The sequence below is a fragment of the Pseudopipra pipra genome, chromosome 2, assembly GCF_036250125.1.
Source record: "Pseudopipra pipra isolate bDixPip1 chromosome 2, bDixPip1.hap1, whole genome shotgun sequence".
In the NCBI taxonomy this organism is placed as follows: domain Eukaryota; kingdom Metazoa; phylum Chordata; class Aves; order Passeriformes; family Pipridae; genus Pseudopipra; species Pseudopipra pipra.
This window is the reverse complement of record NC_087550.1, coordinates 42,853,120-42,874,128: the sequence shown is the minus strand read 5'-3', so window position 1 is coordinate 42,874,128 and position 21,009 is coordinate 42,853,120. Positions and strand designations below refer to the sequence as shown.

Genomic DNA, 21,009 nt, shown 5'->3' with positions numbered 1-21,009 from the left:
GTGAGTGGTCTTCTATGGGCTGATGGAAATAGGCTGGTGGATTTTGACACAATTGTACTTGTACAGAAGATCTGACTTGATAGTCAGATCTTTTCAAATTTGAAACACAAAGTTAAATACAGCACACAAAAGACCTACCCAGAGCTTCAGTGAGTGGATAGAGCTTCTGCTCTTCCTAGGCATAGCTCCAGATCCTTGGGAAATCAGAACTCAGTACTCCCACTGGGAGCCTCTGAGCTGGACATACCCTAGTGGCAGAGAGATCTGTCCGTACACCTGCATTTGTTGATCCAGGGTAAATCAGTCTCATTTACATCCATCAAAATTTGCAAGCTGTATGGCAATAGCACCACAAATGTGTTCTCCTGCAAGATTTAAAATAATAACTACATTATAGAGACAATTCAAGGGTTAACTTATATTGGCATTTAGGATCATTTTAAAGGCTGCTCAGCCCAGGCTGATTTATTCAAATAGTTTTTCTTATTCCTTTATCATATGCTGTAAGTTGTTTCAAATTTAAGAATAAAATATATGACATTGAAGTAATGAAAGCTGGAGAGGACAACTGTTCTGCTCAAACTGAAATGACACAACTTTTTAAAGAAAATAATATCATGAAAAAACCCCAGAAACCAAAAAGTAATCATATATATGGAATATAATATACAGAACAGAGAAGAGAAACTAGGAAAGGCTTTTCTCCAGAAAGCATTCTGAAACACTATTTGTGCTTCTCTAACATTTTTATGATTATATCTGACATAGGGAGAGGATAAGCCTGTGTGAGTCCAAAACAAAAACTAAAGCAGAAGCCTTGGTTCAGTTTTAAAATTGTTTCTTTTTGCAACTGCTGAGACAAGTCACAGAGAGGGTAAAAAAAGAAGGTGATGAGTGAACTCTGCTGTCTGAATTTTCTGGAGATTTACTGTGCCTGGAACCAAAGAGGAGAAAATCTCATTTGCTCCCATATAGTACTGCAGCTCACACACATGGGTCTGACTCTTTCCTGGCCCATCTTTCAATCAGTGACTACAGAACAATTACCTGGATGCATCAACTGCAAACTCTCCTGCTTGTTTCACATCTCTCTGCCTGCTCTCTTTGTCGCATTCAGGTAGGACTAACCACAGGCTAACCTGGATGCTGATCCTGTAAATGTAGGATAGTAAGGCATTTGCAAAAATGGTCCATCATCATTGCCAACACAAGCTCTTGATCCCACATGCATATCAAGTTTTCCAAATGTTTCTGCCTGCCTGGCTGTAGCACTGCTCAGTGATCACACAAATTCCAGCTGCCTTCAGGCATAGGTAGGTAAGTCAGCTGTCACTGCTACCAGAGAGGCAGGGGTAGACACCATTTTTGTGTGATTCCATCTAATGACCTCCCCAGGTCCAGTGACAGCTGGGCCCTGCTGCTGCATATCCAGCTCAGCCCTCAACCAGCAACTGCCTGTGCCCCACCCCTGAAATAGGGGGAGAAGATCTGAAGGTAGAGTAGTGTCTTTACATTAGACATATAGCAGAATAAAGGGAGGGAAGCAAAGGGTGGCAATGATGTATTTTCTAGCAGAGCCAGTGCATTTTCATTATTTTGCTTTCATCAAAAATTGAATTTTGCGTCCATCGCTGTAGAGGCCTTGAGACATTGCAAGGAGTCTGAGTCTGTTTCTCTCTAGGTGCCACCACACAGCACAGTCTCTGCATAATACACTGCTCAGCTCTTATCAGAATTCAGTAAAGACAGAGCTTATTATATTTTCCTTCCTTGGTCAGACATAACATTAAGAATTTAAAAAAAAAGACATAATACCAAATTAACATAATTCAGAATTTCAAAACCATCATCCCATTGACTAAAACAGTTAATGAGATTTAGTGGGTGCCCAATGTACCTTGGGATGTTCTGTGTCTGTTGCCCTTATTTCTCAAGTGGTTGCAGGCATAAAAAGTCTAGTCTCTGCCTGCTGGGCTTTGTCACCTACAATTGTGGAATTCCAGCTCATACATTGCCCTGTTGTCCATCCTGCAGGCATGAGAAGATACTCCTTCTTCTTTCACAGCTTATGTCCATGTGGGCCCAAAATTTCTGCTGTTGAGAATGCTATTTAAAGGTTTCTGGGTTGTAGATTTCCTCCACAGGTTCATACATCTGGCTTTTAGACATGGCAGTTCCTGAGATCTTTTTGAAGCTGCCCCACAATATTTAAAATCTATCAAAACTGGCTGGTAATTTAAAACTTCAAAAATATTTTCCTAGATTGCTTCATGTTATTCCCACAATCACAATCTTTTTCATTTCTTATGCTTCCATGCAGATCTTACATATTTAGTGGAAGAGAAGCAGCAAACCAGTTTTATGTCAAGTTTAAGTGCTGCTTTGATTACATCTTTGTTCATTGTCCAATACAAGTCAGTTGCCAGAAGGTCAATATCCAGATACACAATTCTCTATCACAGATGACATAATAAGTATCTTGGACCTCATAATTCTGTTGAATGGACAAAGATTGAAGGGAAGCAAAGTCTCAGCTTATATTTATTGGAAAATGTGTTCAAATATATGGAAGTATTTATATTTCTCTCATGAGGAAATGATAGACAACTTATTATGCAATGCAGAAAATAAAATTATTATTTTACTTTTTATGCATAATTAAGCTAGTCACTGTTTCTGTTCCTGTGCTGTAAAACATAAATCATTGATAAGCAACTACAATATATAACAATCTTTTGAAAGCATTAAACTAACATAAAACTATTCACTTGTCACATTAAATGAACATTTATCCAATTCCCACAGCTTAGCAGTGTGGCCTCCAGCTATCTACTACATTTTGATACCTATGAGAAATTATTCTATCCTGAAAAACTTCTAAATAGCTTAAGACTAAAAAATTACACTTTATGCACCCCTTATATGAAATGATCTCATCAAAAGTTGCTGTTGCAATCAGAGTGTTCACATATACCTTGGGAAACCAGTGCTCTTTCTTGACTTGCTGCACAGTTGGCCTACCTATTTTTTGAACTCTTTTGGTGGGGTATCTGTTTTTTTGCAGTCTTTTGGCTAGGATCTACCATCTCAATGAGGAGGCATAACTACCTTATGTGTGATTTCACCATTTCCATCAAACTGATAATTTGAACATTTTTGTCTGAATTGACTCGATTCCAGGCTGGAAGGTCCAAAGAAGAAGCAGAGCCACAGCGCACCACAGAGGGCTTCCAGTGGCTGTGTAGTTGGCTCTTTGGCTCTACCTGCACTGCTAGAGGTAAAGAAAGCAGTATCCATGCAGGCATAGTCCATAGTTAAACTCTATTCTGCTGGTGGTAAGTATGTGTGAATGCACTCAGGAACCTTCACAGTGGATTATGCTGATTTCTGCTTGAACATTAAGCTACTAAAGCCTCCAAAATCCATTGATGGCTTTCCAAAACCCATAGACACAACTGGAATAACAATTTTTTGGAATTTTTTCATCTCTTTAAAAGCTTGAATCCAAGGGCTCTGAGGCACTAAACAAATCAAACCACTGGATAATAGAAATGTATCACCCCATTTTACATGAGAGGAAGCTGATAACTTGATGCAGTTCCCATGTGAAGAGGAAAACAATTCCAGTCAGACTCATGTGGCATAAATCCATACACTTTCCTCATCTCATTATAATCTCAGGTCCTGTCTCAGAAATATAAATTACATATGTTTATTGAACTAAAGTAGCAACATAACCCCACTGTAACTCTGCTGTTCAAAAAGAGTGGGCATCATGTCTGCAAGAACCTGGGTGACTGTACTTCTGCCTGAAAACAGTGTCACAAGGTAGCTTGAGGTGGTCAAACTGGATGCACCTTCCCCAGCTCCATAGGTAGCACACAGCAGTGTGAGATCCAAGGACTGTGTAGCAGAAAAGAGAAAGAGGAAGTAACCTGGTAAGTAAAATGTGGATTTATCAGGAAAAACAGAAGAGGCTTCAGATTGAAGAAGAGGAAAGTGTATCAGCAGAAAAAAGGAACAGAGAAAGAGAAAAGGAAAATTATAAAAGGGGGGTGTGGAATATCCAGATTTGCACTGGATTCACAATGGAAGTCCATTGCTCAGAACGGCTTTGTAGACAAGAGAAAGACAATCTCCACTGCAAGACGGACTCAGACACGGTCCTCCATAGAGGGAATAAATCATTATTCATTCATAACCCATAAAGGGTGTTCATTCATAGAAGGAAATAAAACTGGAAGGGGTAAAAGTATATGAACAGGAGGAAGAGAGTGCTGGAAGAGTGTGCTGTGCCTATAAAGGACTTGTGAACTGGCTTGGGATGTAACTAGCATCACAGGAGACCTTTGTCTGCAGAAGATAAAAATATCCTGGCCAAGAACTTGTTGGTTAAACAGGAAAGCCTGGCAAACAGAGGCCATATACCCTAAGCACAACTGAATTATCTTTTTGTTCATACATATGCTCACATTTAATTAAGTTATGATATTGTCAAGCCTTTGGCACACTGCCTGTTGTATAAACATTACTGGCACAGATATTCTGTAATTCTATTACAGAGTCATTAATTCAAATGAAGGAGCAGGAAGGCATGAAACCAGCTGGAATTTTCAACTGAAACCCACCTCTGGTTCAGACAGAGAGACACAACATGACAAGGTGGCAATGACATCTCCACTCACAGGAGCCACCCAAGGTCTCTGCTCATCTCTTTAGTGCATCAGCAGACAAACATCCAAGTCTTTCTTGTATCAGCATAGTGACTCCAGGTGATCTCCCACATACAACAACAACAACATCATTTGAGCTCGAAGGAGCTGCTGTTGGATTATTAGGTTTGTCATCGTTGGGATTCAATTATTCCTGCATTATTTATGTAAGAGTAATGCAAAGAGGCTCCAGCTGGGACTGAGTCTCCATTTTACTAAGTATTGGGAGACAGTTTCTTTCTCAAAAGGGGTTTGCAGTTTCAGCTGATGATATGCAGACAGAGGGGAAACAGGGGCATCAAGATATGATTTTATTATGATTGCACAGAAATACAGCCAGCAGGCAGAGACTAATTCTAAATGACACTTTAATATTAGCTGGCATCTAGTTAAAACATAACCACATGCACTTCCTTGATTAAAATAGAAGGAAGGCTATTTTAGACCTACAAAATAAACAGAAAGTCCTATATAATAATGACAAGAAAATCTATTTAGAGATACAGAAATGTTGCACTTTGGAAGCTAGAGGAATGGAGAAAAATATTTTACCACCAGAATTGGAAGACTTCTTAATTTTTACTTCCCCAATGTGCCATTGTCCTGTACTGCTGGTAATTGAAAGTGCATGCTTTGCTTTAGTTAAGGAAAAGCAGACAGACTGGAGTCTTATCTTAGAATCTATAAATCTTATAACAGTAGTTTTTGCCACAAATACCACACTGTAAACTGCTCGATATAGAATTGGACTTTAGCTGCCCTTGTACTTACCTTTAGAATTAAAGCTTCCTCTTCCAAAATCTTGTTTGATGCCAGCTCAGGTGCTAGACTGGTTTGCAGTGCTTGGCCTGACTCACACTTCTTACCAATTCCTTGAATTATCAGAGCTCTCAGAGACCCTCCTGAAGCCCAGGGGGGAAGACCTGCACACTGTAATGGACAAATATCTGACTCAGTGTCTTATGGTAGAAATTGGATTCCCTAGAGCTGGGGAATCATCTCTAGCAGGTATATAAAAGCTAACATGCTCTGCACCTCAGGATGGAAGAATCCAAAGGAGTTTTGATTCAGCTGTTGTTAACACTTATGCTCTTTATCATTCTCTTACCAATAATGTTATTTTACAGACATAAGAGTAATTTTGTCTAAGTCCTATAGGACCTGTATTGCCTGGAGAAGATGTTGGCAGCATTTCTGATATTGTGCTTTATACCGGGACCATGAAACCATCTCTTCAAAGCAGAACACGGTAGTTATTTGACTTCAGTGTGCCCAGATGTTCTAATTAACAGGTGTTTTTCTACTTGCCAATCCACAATTTCAAGAATTCCTCCTTCTCAGATGCATTTGTTTTCTGACACAATTGCATCTGAGCTCTTCAAACATACATACCACAGATTTTCCCATCCCACTGAATGCTGAACTAGAAAAGAACTATGGACTAAAACAAATGCAGTCTTGTTTCTTTGGTTTCTGTTATTGACTTCCTTCATACAAAGTACCAATCATTAAATTACAAAGAAAAAAAATAGGAAAAAAAAGGGGATTTACCTATATTCACTCATTTTCACAGTTTTTTAATTCATATATTTTAATAAAAGCTTCCAACAGGTAAAAAAGTTATGTCTTAATCTGCTCCTTCTCCTATTTGTTCAAGTCACTTCTTTTTATTTCTCAGTTGCTGGGCTACAAATTTTCTTTTTCATCAGCCCAAACCATTAGTACCATTTGTATTACTTACTCTTGAAGCACTTTTCTTACACTTCTTGGTTACAGAGTTAATAAAGATGGGGTTGGTTTCCAGTTCTTTTAAGGTTGATTTTGTGTACAGTGTATGTGTGTGTGTATTATACGTGCATGTGTGTATGTGTGTATGTATGTGCATGCTACAAGTCCATAGCAACACAGCAAACAGATATATTGGCATTAACACATTTAAATTGTAGTACAACTGAATTTTTATTTTCCTTTTAAAAGTCTGTTTATACAAACTCAATAACTCAAACTCCTGTCACTCCAAAAAAAGAAAACCAAAACATGTTATTCTATCACATGGCTTCAGAAGTCCCCAAATTGGCTTCTATAAATAAATAAATCAGATCTGTTTTAGAATTCCTAGCACATACAAGGAGTCTTCACTATTTCAGCAGCCCTTCACTCTAGGACAAATTACTGCCTTTATCTGATATTACTTTCTTCCTTAACTGAACACTAGCCTCAGAAGATAAACTTATTTTCTGATTACTTAAAGGCATTTACATGACCAATGTTACATACCTGTATGGCCAGCATGTCTGCCTTTACCAAATCCAACTGAAATCAATGTGCTTCCACTGCAATGAGCAATTCGTTATTTTCTGATTTTATCCTGAAAGGTCACCAAGAGATAACACTGATTTCTGCAAGCAGGAGTGCCTGACTGCCCCAGCTGAAATGCAAATATATATCCTACTGCACTCTAGGGAAAACATTCTAAATTAACAAGGCGAATCATCTGAAGATCCTAACAGACAATTAGGCAGAAACAATGATATCAGAAGTATCAGTCTCTTTGTAATAAGCTGTTTTCACTCACATGATAATTTTAATTGTGGTATGTGCAAGTACAAAACTGAAGTACAACCTCTATGCACACACAGTTTTACTATACAAAATTAATCTATTTTCCTAATGTTGTACAGGCAGCTAATTAATTGTAGACAACATAACTGTCACAAGATTAACAAAATGCTTTTATGCAGGTAGTAAACACTGCTTGATGAGAATATTACTTTATTCAGAAGACAGTGTTTGAACTGAATACCTGCAGGAAAATTCCATTTCTCTTACAAAGAGACCAGTGACCTCATTGAGTAAGCAGTTCACTGTGCCTGTCACAAAAGCTGTCAATTAGGATAAGTACACTTTACAATCAACAGATACACAGGCTGAGAATCCACTAACCTGAGGGTAGCCATGATAAATTACTGAAAACTATGCTCCTAAAGCTGAGAAAAAAAAATCAAAACTAAGTATCAGTCATGCAATAGTTTAATTAGTTTAATATTCAGTGACATCAAGTAGTGATGTTATTCAGCTGAGTGAGGTAATTCAAGAAATAATGAGGCTGCTTAAGAGCCATTTCAGCAGGAGTATATACTCCACTCCTTTGACCAGAGCAGTGTCACATTGAACAACCAAGTAACCACTGGCTGTTCAAGCAGCAGCAGTAGGTTTTGGGTGAAGCACTGCCCTGTCATGCCCTTGCTTCTGCTGATGTGTTTTTATGAAAAACTCTGAGACTCATCATCCAACTTCAGCCTTTGCCATCACTTAGCAATGAAAAGGGCTATGAAGAGGCCTGGACAGCTAACATGCTCCACGGGCACACAGGGTGCTGGACACACAGGGCATGGTCGAGCAGGAGAATGGGCAAGTGGCTGACCTGTATGTAAATTCAGGGCCAGGCTAAGTTCCTGCTTTCTGTCTCTCATCACAGATTCACACGGATTAAATGTGTGTAACTGGCTACCTAAGTCAACTTCAACCTATTTCAAGATTAAAGGAAAGAAATTTTTTAGAACGATGAACCAAGGCTGGAAACATTAAGGTACTGCGACACAGGAAACTCACAAGATAGTTGGGAAATCTTAACAGGAACTCTGAAGTGTGTAATATGGATACTACTATTTAACCTTGAGGCGAAAAAAAGAAACCGAGTTAAACGGATTGAAATAATTTCAGCTGCTTTGAGACTTTAGAGCAAAGCAGAACTAAGAACTTCTTTCTGTGAGCTAAAAGTTAGCATTAACACACTTTTGCCTTTTACATTTACTACTTATTATTTGCAGTACAATGTTAAAGTCTTAACATATAACTCCCATATTCATATTTTCCTTTAATTTACTAGGGTTTGGTAATAGAACCAAAACATTTTCTTCTCAGCTCAGCATCACCAACCTGCCAGCAGAAATTTTCATCACACTGGGAACTAGCCCCACTGAAAGTTGTTGCCACAAAAGTGACGCCTCATGGTGCTGAGGAAAAAACACTCAGGAGCAGTTAATTGAGGATGAGATAAGAAAAGGGTTTAATTTGTGCCTAGGCACAGATGTTACAAGACGCGCCTGCCGGCCGTGTTCAGGTGTTACAATTTATAATACTATCTGTCCAATCCCAAGTGTTTCCACCCTGTGGCCTTTGCTCTGGTCCACCCCTTGGGAATTGGGTCTGGGGGTTTTTCTTCATCATCTTCACCTTCTTCAGAGCACAAAGGGTACACGGTCACCTAGTTCCTGACCGTGTTCTGTGGTTCGGGTCAAGATATAAGCGTTCTCTAAACAGCATAGGCCTTGCCTTGACAAAAGATTAAACATTTTCTACTGGAATTCAGGGATAGGATTGATATGGAACATAAAATGGGGTAAGAGGGTTGAGAAATGTGTAAACTAAAGGGTGCTAAAGGGCGAGGAATAAGGGCTGCAGCTTCTAAAACCTACTTCTACTACTTAACTACTTATAAAGCTTATAAAATTAGGAAAATAAGAAAAACCAAATGGACTTTATGACATCAAAAGGAACCTCAGATGTGTTCCAGGTCCTGTGGTACTGAGGGCACAGCACAAGGCACACCAACACACACAGAAACAGGATGAAATTGATGCACCAGCTAATTCAGACGTTTTAACAAAAAAGGCAAGTTTGCAATGAAAATCTCAGTGCCCTTATCAAATATTGGACTAGACTTAAATGCCTGAATAAATTTATGAGGTAACTACCAAATTCAAAGTGAGACATTTGTACATCTACAACATTGAAAGCCTAAAAACACAAACCTGAAATAAGCCCTCAACCAAACTCTTTACAGCTTTGCCATTCATAAAAACATTACTATTTACCAAAGCTCCATCTGCCTTTCCAAGTTCTGGCACTGCCTATAGGTCTGGAATTGCATCTGCTGGGAGTCTTGGTGTTAGCTTTTTGCCCAAAGCCTGCTCCAGATGTCAATAGACACATCTAAATCCCCAGGATGTATATAAAAAGGAAGTATGGCCAACCTTTTAAGTACTCTACATGTTGGAGAACAAAACATGCATTTCAACTGAAATACCCATTTTCTTCCTGTTTACATCACTGTGCAAGTAAAAGTTCTTTTTTCTGTGTGAAGCTCCTACTACAACCTAAAGAACTTTTGTGTTCTACGTCATAATTAAAAAACAAATCTTCAGATATCTCCTTACATGTGTAAGCAACACTGTGCAGCACTGTAGCCTTGTACTTGAAAATGTGTATCTTCCTTACGAGCATTAAGCTTCACACTACTGCAATTTCAGCCAAATGATGAGACACTCCAACATAGAATTCTGTCAGTTATGCCAAGAAACTGCGTTGCACGTTATGCAATTAAAATTGTAGAAGGAGCCAAGGAGTGAACAGCTGATCCAGACCTCTGAATCATGATTCATCCAAAGGATGTTATTAAGAATATACAGTTTTGTCCCATGAATTGTTTCCAAAATAGCAAAGGACTGCAAGACAAGTGTTTCAGTAATCTCACCTATGTCTGGATCTAAATAACAGCAAGATAAAAAAAAATAACCACAAATAGACAACATAAACACAAAGTAACCCACTTTTTATTTCAGTTAAGAAACTATACTCAATCTTAGAAGAAACAGGATTCATATTTAGCATCTGGCCATAAAAAACTCTGTACATGTACACCACAAGCAAATAATATCTTACAAAAAGTGACTTTCTGAAGAAAAAACAAAATATTTTTAAATTGTTTTCTCTCTTGAGAATTGAGAATTTATTTTCATGCTTATGTTTTCTATACAGAGTGGAGCAAGCCAAACTATCTGTATTCTGGAGGATAATGAAGCACATATCAGGATGACTAGACACCTGCAGAATTAGCCAGCAGTTAAGGAGGACAGCCAGTTAAGGAGGACAGGCTCTTTTAGACTTGGTTGTATCAATTCTGAACCAAGAACCACTTGTCTTCTTTGTAAAATGCAGTACCATAATCTTGTAAAGCTCCAACAAAGAGGCAGTCTATGCTGACTTGTATAACTATCTTTTCCTTTCAATCTTCTTTGCCGATCATTGCTTTATTGCAGTGTCTCGGGTCAAGATGGTTGTTTAAAGTTGAGCTGTTGCCTGGATTTTACCAAAAATATGTAATTACAATCATATATACACTACTTCTGTTGCAGCATCTATGATTTCTTGTCTAAGATAGCACATCAGTGCATTTGATCCCATAAGATAGTAACAATATGCATCTTGTGTAAGTTTACAGATTCTGTAAAAGGCTAGGAGTGAATTCTCATGATCCACTTTTCAAAGTTACAGATTTTCATATCAAATGGCACTAGTCTCTTGTCACATAACTGCAAATTGTCTTGAACACAGTTTTGCCCCCTGAAATTCCTAACCCACTCTGACGATTTTGATGCAAGATACAAAAAGGTTTGAGCAGGGTAATATAATCACAGAGGCACACAATATTCTCAGTTGGAAGGGACCCACCAGGATCACAGAGTGAATGGCCTGTACAGCAGGGACTGAACCCACAACCATGGTGTTATTAGCACCATGTTCTAACCAGACTGAGCTAATCTCAGGGTCCAAACTAAACCACATTTATTCCCTTTGGACAATCTTTTCACTGAAGACCAAATCTTTTAAAACTATTTTTAGATCAGAGACCATTAACAAGTACTTCTCAGAAAACACTGGGTTGATACACAGTCTAGGCCAGCAGATGTGATCTAAATCTCTACTTCAAGAAACAGGAAGGTTGGGCAATCCTGTTCCACAGTGAAAAAGACTACCTAGCCAAGACCCTGCTGGAAAAGGCTCATGTAGCGCAGAGCTTGTGATTTTGCAGCTTCTTACCCTCTAGGACCCAGGTATGTAGTATGGTCATGCCACGGACAGTATCTAGAAAACAAAACAGATGAAGGAATGGACCTCTGGAGAACATAAAGGCCTGAAGGCTTCTAGATGTAACTGGTACACTTCTTGCAGAAGAATGATGGGAGACAGCAAAGGTCAGCTCACCCGCACTGGACTGGGCCAAGAACCTGAACTAGTGCGGGAAGCTGGGGCTGTGCTGGACCAGTATTTCTAAAACGGCAGAGGAACTCTGTAGCCATTAAGATCGTATTGTGAGGAAATGCAAGGAAGTCAGTGTTATGGCCATGTCTGGATATAGGGCTCAATTATGTTTATAACAGTGAAAAGTGTGATGGTGAAATATAAAAAACCCCCAAACATTAATCTTAGAACCTTGAGATTAATTTATCTGTACACACAAACAGCACTTGTTTCAAGATGGGCCTCCACACCACAGATGCCCAGAAAAATTTCTGATGACTTCAAGAAGGATCATTCATATTCGTAAAGAGTCGGAATGTCCTGCTTGTCTTTTAGCAGCATGCTTTGAGCTGGTGATTCCACAACTATCCAGCTGCTCTTTCTCACAGCAGTAAAAGGAAGTGTAACAATTCTGTCCATTTGCACTGACATGAAACAACATGACTCAAGTGGCTTTTCACAAGTTATTGCCATCAACTAATCTCATTGCTATCTAAGATTAAAAAGGAGATTAGTCTTACTTTTCAAATAGTTCAGTGTAAATTAAAGACTTGGAAAAAATCATAATGTGAGTAACTGCAATCTTCTACATGATTCTGTCTGAATCACTGGAAACTATGATTTTACTTCATGGAAAATCTAACCAAAACAAACACCTTTGGTTTTGTAACCTTTCTATTTAGATACAGTTCTGAAAACTATCATATTCCTAGCAACCAAACCAAGTTGGTTTGTCCTTTCCTTGGATGCAAGCACGATATTATAAACAATTTCATTAATACTTTTAAAACTCTTTCCAATGACAGAAAAATTCTGGTTGGAGACACTGATTCTATGCAGAAATAACTAATCTCTAATATGAAATTTATTCCTTTATCCCCAGAAATCTAGATCTGAAATTTCTCTATTCATCTCACCCCATATTTGCAGTTCATTTGTACCAGTTTTCTGGTTTTATTCATTCATCTGAGAATAAACCCATTATATTTATAAGAGAAAAAGCAGTATCATAATTTAAGCTTCAGCATAAATGAAGTATGGAAACACATTTTTATATACTAAACACTTGTTGACTAATGAACAACATTATTGTAGGTCTGCTTTCTGTTCCTAGCATGGATATTTATCAAAGTGTGAGAACTACTGTCAAGGAGATGCAAAAAAGCATGTGGCCACCTTAGGCTTTTCACTCAGAATTCCTTAAGCAAGGAAACTTGTATCTTCCTTAAGATTCTGATAAAGTATCAATTTTGAAAAGGTGAAAATCAGGTTGTTAATTTAAATAATGAAAAACACACTTCATCTACACACATGCACTTATTCCCATACTTGGAATTATGAAGAATAACAGCACGTAATCTTCAACAATTTTCTTTTTCTTATAAGCATTTTTATCTTGAATGTGAACTCTGTTGCACTGGACTCTCCTGCTTTGAACAAAAGTTGTCCCAATATGCAGAATCCTCAGGTGCAACTGGAATACCAGATGCAACTAAATCTTCAAAAGTCAGTAACGTAAACTGTGGTGGGTTAGGCTCCATGGAACGTACCTAAAGGAAACACATATTAGCATAACACAAATCAATAAGCATTAATTTCCTTCCTGTAAAATTCTCTGTCCAGTTTAAACTACACACTGCTTACTGAAGAAGAAACGAAATATTCTGCATTTGAGACTAGTGTCACTGCGCCTAATTTAGGCTATGCATTAACTAACAGAAGCATTTGACAGGCCACACAGAAAAATCAAGTTTTTCCTTCACAATGAAGTTCACGAAACTGACAGAACGAGGGCTATAGAATGCTGTGAGTACGACGGAGTGTTTAAGTCCAGTAAAAAGAAAGACAAAGATCACCATCAAACAGACTGTACTTCATTCTCCACCAGATATGATTATTTGAGACAATTACATGAGGATTTATTCCACAAGAGGTGTGCCTATTCATACTCTTTTTAATACCAGTAATCCTCATGGTTGTGCATGCCTCTCTCAAACTCAAACGCTACTTAAGAACTAAAGCAGTCAAAACTAACCCGCCACTCCCCATGTTAAATCCACATTAAATGAAGACTGAGATATTGGAAATGAGAGTGTCATGGTTTCCATGTTAGTTTCATTGCTCCGAGAAAAATCATGTTTCAAAGAAAAAAAGATTTGGGGTTTTTTTTGAGCACATGTTACTGTGCAGCCTGCTGTATATGCCTTCTCCAAGTGAAGTTGTTCCCAGACAGCAGGGCAAATAGTACAGCTTGCATGAATCCAACATAAATACAGTTGATTCTTCTAAATTGGCATTTGCTCAAACAACATATTCTTAATGTTTAATATTTGACAAAATTCAGCAGGGTTCCTCTGCAGTGGGAGTACTCTGTACATCACACAAACTGACTCATGTCTGACGCAGCCTAAGCCTATCCAAGTCCCTCTGGTGTGGCAGCATGACCCACAGGCATATCAGCCACTCCTCCCCGTTTGGTGTCACCAGCAAACCTGCTGAGGATGCACTACACCATCATCCAGTTTCATTAATGAAGACGTTAAATGGGATTGGACCCAGTTTTGATCACTGGAGCACATCATTAGTTATTGGCCTCCAACCACACCTTCTACCACTATCACTATGCTCTGGCCCCAGCTGTTCAGCCCATTTTCAATACACCTACTGCCTGCTCACCCAGTACACATATCAACATTTGCTCCAGGTGGATCTTCTGAGAGACAGTGCCAGAGGTAGAAAGTACCGAAACATAGGTGGACAATATCCACTGCCCTCTCCTCACCTATCAGGCTGGTCATTTCATTGCAGAAGTTTACTAACCATGAATTTCTCCTGGTGAAGCTATGCTGACCAGTCCTGATGTTTTCTTTGTCCTTGCTGTGTCCGGAAATGGTTTCCAGAATTAGCTGCTCTGCCACCTTTCCAGAGATGATACTTTATTCCTCATATTGTTTGGACTAGTGTACAGGCACTGTAAAGGGACCCCAGCATGTTGAGTTCCTGGAGAAAGGTTGGGGAATGTGTTCATAATTGTACTTTGTAGGCCTTTTCTTGCTCATGTACCAGTGCTGTAGATGATCCCATCTAAGGTCTATTTTGAGGATTTTGTTGTCCCTTTCTGTCACATCAATGAAGGTGGGTCAGTAAATAGGTAAAAGCGCAAAAAGGTCTACTCTCCATTTCAGTGTTTGAGCAGTAAGCTACTGCTAGGAATAAATGCAGAGACAACACAATGGGTTTTGCTTGTTGTAACAGCACAGAAAAACTCTAAGTTGTCAATACAGACTGAAACCAGAAGTTATTGAGCTGGCTGTCACTTTATGCCCTTACACAAATGACATAGTTTTGAGACATTCCTGTTCATCTGACATTTTGGAGATGAGGTAAAGCTGCAGGAACTGTGCCTAGAGCCATGCAAGTGACATCACAGATGCATACCAAACATGAACTAAGCCTCAGAGCCAGGATGTTAACAGATATAGTTTGAACTTCAGCGCATGCTTGTCTGAAGGCGTGTTCTGACTGAATTAATCTCAAATCTTGTGAAACTTAGCAAGTGACAGACAAAAAGATATTTTATAGCCTACATAGGAATTATAAAGAATAATCTCTTTCATTGAGATTTGCCACAGATTAACTGTCTGGATCTCAGTAAACAGTGCAGATACATGTTCTGTTTCTTAAAGCATATAGTAGTCACTAGCAGACACTTTGTAAAGATTCTTGACACTAGAGATTTTTCACTATAGTACATTAATGTAACGATTGGTCTTCCCTGTGAATTGTAGGTACTTGCTATCAGTACAGGAAGAAAGTTGAACGTACATGTTCTGCAAACAGGACATAATGAATTATTCCTGTGATTGCAGAGGGGGAACGAACTCAAACATTGACATCCTGGAACAATTGCACGTATTTAACAAGGATGAACAACTTCTTCTCTCAACACATCTAGCAAGAAATTTAAAACAAAATAATTTTTTACAGTTCTGTTACATAGAGAGAAGGTAATTTTCATTTCCTTCATGTTCCTGTTAGGAGGAGGCCTAAAAAGGTACAATGCAATAGTATATAAATTTTCACTTAATTTTTATTTTGGGGAGTCATAGGATGCTCACTAGTCCTGCTTAAAACAACCTTTTTTCAGTGAATTGAGATAATGAAATTCAGGCCATCAGAAATTTAGTCAGTGGACAAGTACGCCTTTGAGACTTCTCTTGATTCAAAGATTTTTCATCATAATTCTTGATATCATTACTATTCTTCCTATGATAACTTCAAGGTATGTGACAGTGGTGGCAAAGGTCAACACTTAAAAATCCTGGAGTTTTGTAGAATACTTAGGTAGCTGTCTTTATAAATAATGGCCATCTTCTTTTCACCTCAGACTGCATTTATCAGTATTCCTGTCAGAAGAATGATATGCCATCCTACTGGGAACGTAAGTATGTCCTGTCTAGCAGACTGAATGTATTTTCTTAAAATAGTATTTGTACACTGATTTAACACAGTAAAACCCCAAAGGCAGCTTATACCTCTTTTTTCTTTTTAACCTAGTCAATACTAGTTAAAAGGTCTGCCTCTTTGTGTTATTCATGAACACAGACAGACTTTATTACCATGACAGATGTGTGCATTACCACTTTTATACTTTTATCCATTCCTACACTACATTTTTTCTAGTTCCTGGTAGAACCCTTGTATCTAAATAACAGAAAACAACTAACCCATTTTCTTGTGAGCAATTAAAACACCACAGAAAAAGTCCGGCAATTTGTCACACTCTCCTTTTCTGATTGTCTGGCTATTTCAGCTACAACTTGCCAGTCTGTCTCTCCCTTAATTTTGACTTTTATTGCTATTTTATGACTGAGATCTTTGTTAAATTGCACAGAAAATCCTGAAAAGCTTTTAAGTAGCTTTGTTCCTTCTCTCAATAGACATCACATGGAATGAAGACTAACACTGCTATTCTTCCCATCTGCTGGTTGCTGTTGCTTGTCTCAAGGGTTATCTTGTCATAATGGTGTTTGAGCAATGGATCTGCTCCGGGATACATGCACTGACAGTCCCCCAATTAAAATCAACTTGGCGAGGTGTCATACAAGCTTAGCAAGTTCAGATTGGTTCACTGTCTCCATTTCCCTCTGTGAAGACCATCTTTCCCACATGAGTACTAGCAGGCTGTGACAAAAATCACTTAACCTTCTCTTGAATGAACACACTGATCACTGCATTCCAGATCTGACATTAGCTGTTGCTGTCCTCTGAAAGTATTTCTCCTTCCCAGACCTCTCCTGAAATAGACACAATATAACTACAGGAAACAGTTCAGTAATACTGCTTGGTTCTGGTTAAAACTGTGCTTAAGATAAGCATTTTCCTTGGCCCTAAATCTGAGATAACACATTTTTAGCTACAGCATAAGAATAAGTTTATGTCCAGATGATTAACAAGACCTGAAACTGTTTCATAATTTCTTACATCAGAATCCTTTTGCAGAAATCCCGTCTGTTTCCCGAGTGCCACTGCAACATGATGATGGTCATCGAACCGGGTTTCCTAGTAAAGATAAAAAATGGCAATGTAAATGCATTTTCTTTAGTCTGTTTTCAGCAAAGACTATATAAATGTTTAGATTATGGTTCAGAACAATAGCCGACCATAATTTAAAATAATAACATTCAAAAAACAATAGTAGTTTTTAGCAGTCTTGGAGAGCTCAGTGATGCTGATACATTAAAAAGTTAGCAGGGCTGAACTGGTTATCATCACCTCATCCATTTGTAGATATTTATATTCAAGTTTGTGACCTGAGCATTCCTTTACTGGTCCCTTCTAAGTGACAAACCATATAACCCATCTTAGCTATCCATTTTCCAATGAGATGACTGAACTCCTGGAAGATATTCTGAAAAACAATGATTTAACTGTAAACTTAAACCAATGACTCTCTTACTCTTGGCTTCAGACAGCACGTAAGAGCACAACTTTAAATTCCTGACATACAGTCTGAGCACTGATATGTATAAATACAAATCAATTTTTCTCAACATTTTTAGATACCGAACTATATATTCAGTGATAGAGTTTTTACTTACTTAATAGTTTTACTTGAAAGTGTTTTCCTCTACAAAGGCTAAGAATTCACCCTAAACAAATAATTTCAGAAAAAAAACCCCAAACCCTTTTATATACTCTTTCTGAATAATGCTTATTTTATAGTCAAGTCATAATTCCATTGGCTTTTTTAAAAATATGTAAGGGGAGGAAATAAAATTTTTCTTGCTCTTTTATCCAAAAGTTTTCAAATAATTTCTGCCAGACTTTCTAAAAACAGAAATCAAGAATAACAAGAATTTTACCTAGAAAAGTGAATGATTTAGATATCGCCATTAATCTGAAAATCAGCTAGTCATTCAAATATTCTCCTGGGATGTAAGCGTGAATCTCCAGTTTTGGCTTCCTTGGAAACATTCTAACTGCACTATATTATAATATAAAGCAAATATCATGATGTCCTCCTATTTCCTCTGACAGGTTGTTGGTTGCCCTGTTTTTTCCCCTTTTAATCTAAGCAAAATGTCTTTTAAAACAATGCTGTCAGTCTGCATTAGGCTTCTCTACAGTTCATCTACTATACAGAATTTTCTAATATTTCAGTTGCCAGGATACCATTTCCATGATTCCCAAACAGCCCTATATATAAAAAAGTGCCAAGATAGCTCAAATCTACTCAGCCCAGCTCAGCCCAGACAGCAGCTGCTCCAGTCATGTGTAGCAGCAGTACAGCTGCAAAGTTGGGAGACTGTTCTGGCAAACGTGGGAGCCTTGGCAGAGAGGTGCTGGTGAGGAAGCAGAGCTATGTTTTTACTTTGATCTCTTCAGCACCAAAACTGTGCCTATTTGACAGCTTTAGCTGTGAACTTTTTAACCCTCATCTACTTAAACACAAAACATTGAGCTCATGTTGTTTTACCTTCCTGCAAAGTGCTAGTAAGAAAATGACTGTTTCAATTCTGCCTAGATTAGGAAAAATATTTAATGATCACAAGAAACACTAACAAACCTACAGCATAAGCAGTATTTCCCATGACTGCAAGAGCTACAGATGTATTCACTACGAAGTATTTTACTAGGTTTTCTGTTCCTTTACTAGGGAACAAAACTGCAAATAAAAGAATGAAAATAAAGAATGCTACTTTGGAGGTTTGATGAAATATAACCATTTGTACACAGAGTGCATTTCTGTAACTTCATCGAAAATAAAAAAGACTATGAAAATTAGATGCTCAGTCAGGTGATCCTAAATCATTTATACAGTTCTAGGCTAGTAGTGTTTTGTGTTTGTCTAGATGGAAAAATTACTACATTGGCTTTTTTATCACTTCATTTCCCCCCTTCTTTCATTTTTTTTTCTTTTTTTCTTGTTTAAGAGGTTAAAGACAGATCAGAACAGAGGACACAGTACAGCACATTCTGGCTTACACTTGTAGTCAGAAGTCTACAAACAATGGTGTTATGGTTTTAAGTTAAACACACTGACTTTTCCTTTTGTGAAGTCAACTTATGTATTACTTTTTATTTGAGTAACTAAAAACATATTATAGATAGTATTTTACACATTGTTAATAATGTTTTCTCAGTTCAAAGCTGTGTTTAACAGGCAGTGACTCTTTAGATAGACCATTCCCTGACGAGACCCTGCTCAATGAACAGTGAATTTAAAAGGTTCCAGCTCATTTATTTCCCGTATCCTCTGTGGTCACGAAAGAATTTTCAGCATCTTGCAATAAAACACAATAAACCATGTCCTTCATCTGTCTACTAGTGGCCAGCAAAAACCTTAAGCTACAGAGTTAATGAAACATACTGAAACAGCAGATCTGCTTGCCTCCCTGGAGATATTGCTATACCAGCTTATAAAATTAATATCTTAAATGGAAATAGATGAGAAAACAAAAAGAGGACAATCGTACAGAATTCCTTTGAGGTAGGGAGTTCGTTTTGTTAAGATTCCTCTCTATAAACCAGAAAACATATAATGGAGGAACATTTGTTTTTATCTGCACAGAACAGCACTCTTACTAGAGCTGTTCAAGCTACAGGCAACCGAGACTTATAATGATCTCATTTCAAAGACCTGGCGGAATGATGTGTCTGGGATTCAAATCATTATGAATTCACTCAACAACAGACAGCTTATGAGAAAACTGTACCTTCCCAGACAGAACTGATAGCTGCGTGAATCCAGGCAGATTAGCTAGTCTTAGAAATAAAACTTTCTATTCCTATTTATTCCTGATAATGCAACAGGATTAATTTCTCTTACTGAAGGTGAAAGATGCTAACTACAGTTGCACACCAGCAATTACTAAATATGTTTCAAATTGACCCAGGTAATCTCTCTTCGAAATTCATGTTCTGGAAGTAATGTATTTGCATATAAACAAACCCAGCAAATATTTGTTGTGAAAAAATGCAAACAATTATTTGTGCAGCAGCAGTGATGCCAAGCGACTCTTAATCCCAAAGCAAGGTTTAGGATAAAATGCGTGTTTCCTTCATAAGCCAGTTGTATCCAAAATTGAGGTAGGTACCAAAACAGAAATGTTTTGTATCTCATTTAAGATTCTTCTTCAATATAGATTTCTGAAAATGCTCTCCAGCCATTCTTCCTTAACAACTGTACACAACTGGGATGGAAAGAGGCATGAATACATTTAACATTTGCAAATCAATAATTAGGATTTTTTTTTTTTTTCACAGAATGTCTTATATTGGAAGGGACCTTAAAGGTCATCTCGCTCCAACACCCATGCCATGGGCATGGACACCTTCCACTAGACCAGGTTGCTCAGGGTCCCGTTCAACCTGGCCTTAAACACTTTTAGGGATGGGACATCCACAACTCCTCTGGGTAACCTGTTCCTGTGCCAATATACGTTTCCACATATAAGATATATATATACATATATATATACAAAATAAACTTATGTTTATATCTTTTAATTACAAAACTTGTCATAATTGTTTTCAATCAACTCTTTCACTTTTACTGAAATTAACTACTACTTCATTCTTGTAGCGGTTTAACCCAGCAGGCAGCTAACACTACAGAGCCTCCTCACTGGCAGAGCATTATGAGGAACTAAAGAGTTCTTGACTTAGTGTGTCAGTGTGTTATCAACACTGTTCTCATCCTAAATTCAAA

The 21,009-nt window shown here is 38.0% G+C and overlaps 1 protein-coding gene across 12 annotated transcripts in view; it reads right to left on the bottom strand.

The window, feature by feature from the left end:
* The window catches only part of AASDHPPT (aminoadipate-semialdehyde dehydrogenase-phosphopantetheinyl transferase), a 39,519-nt gene continuing 18,510 nt past the window's right edge, over positions 1 to 21,009 (bottom strand). For 3 of the 12 annotated variants that reach the window (XM_064645203.1, XM_064645205.1, XM_064645207.1), the window contains 3 exons: positions 17,280 to 17,357; positions 5,484 to 5,642; positions 290 to 3,903 (listed from right to left, as the gene is read on the bottom strand). In XM_064645203.1, coding sequence (XP_064501273.1) covers positions 3,721 to 3,903; positions 5,484 to 5,642; positions 17,280 to 17,357 — 420 coding nt within the window. In that variant the 3' untranslated portion in view covers positions 290 to 3,720. The other 9 variants (XR_010428248.1, XR_010428251.1, XR_010428249.1 and 6 more) reach the window with 8 other exon arrangements.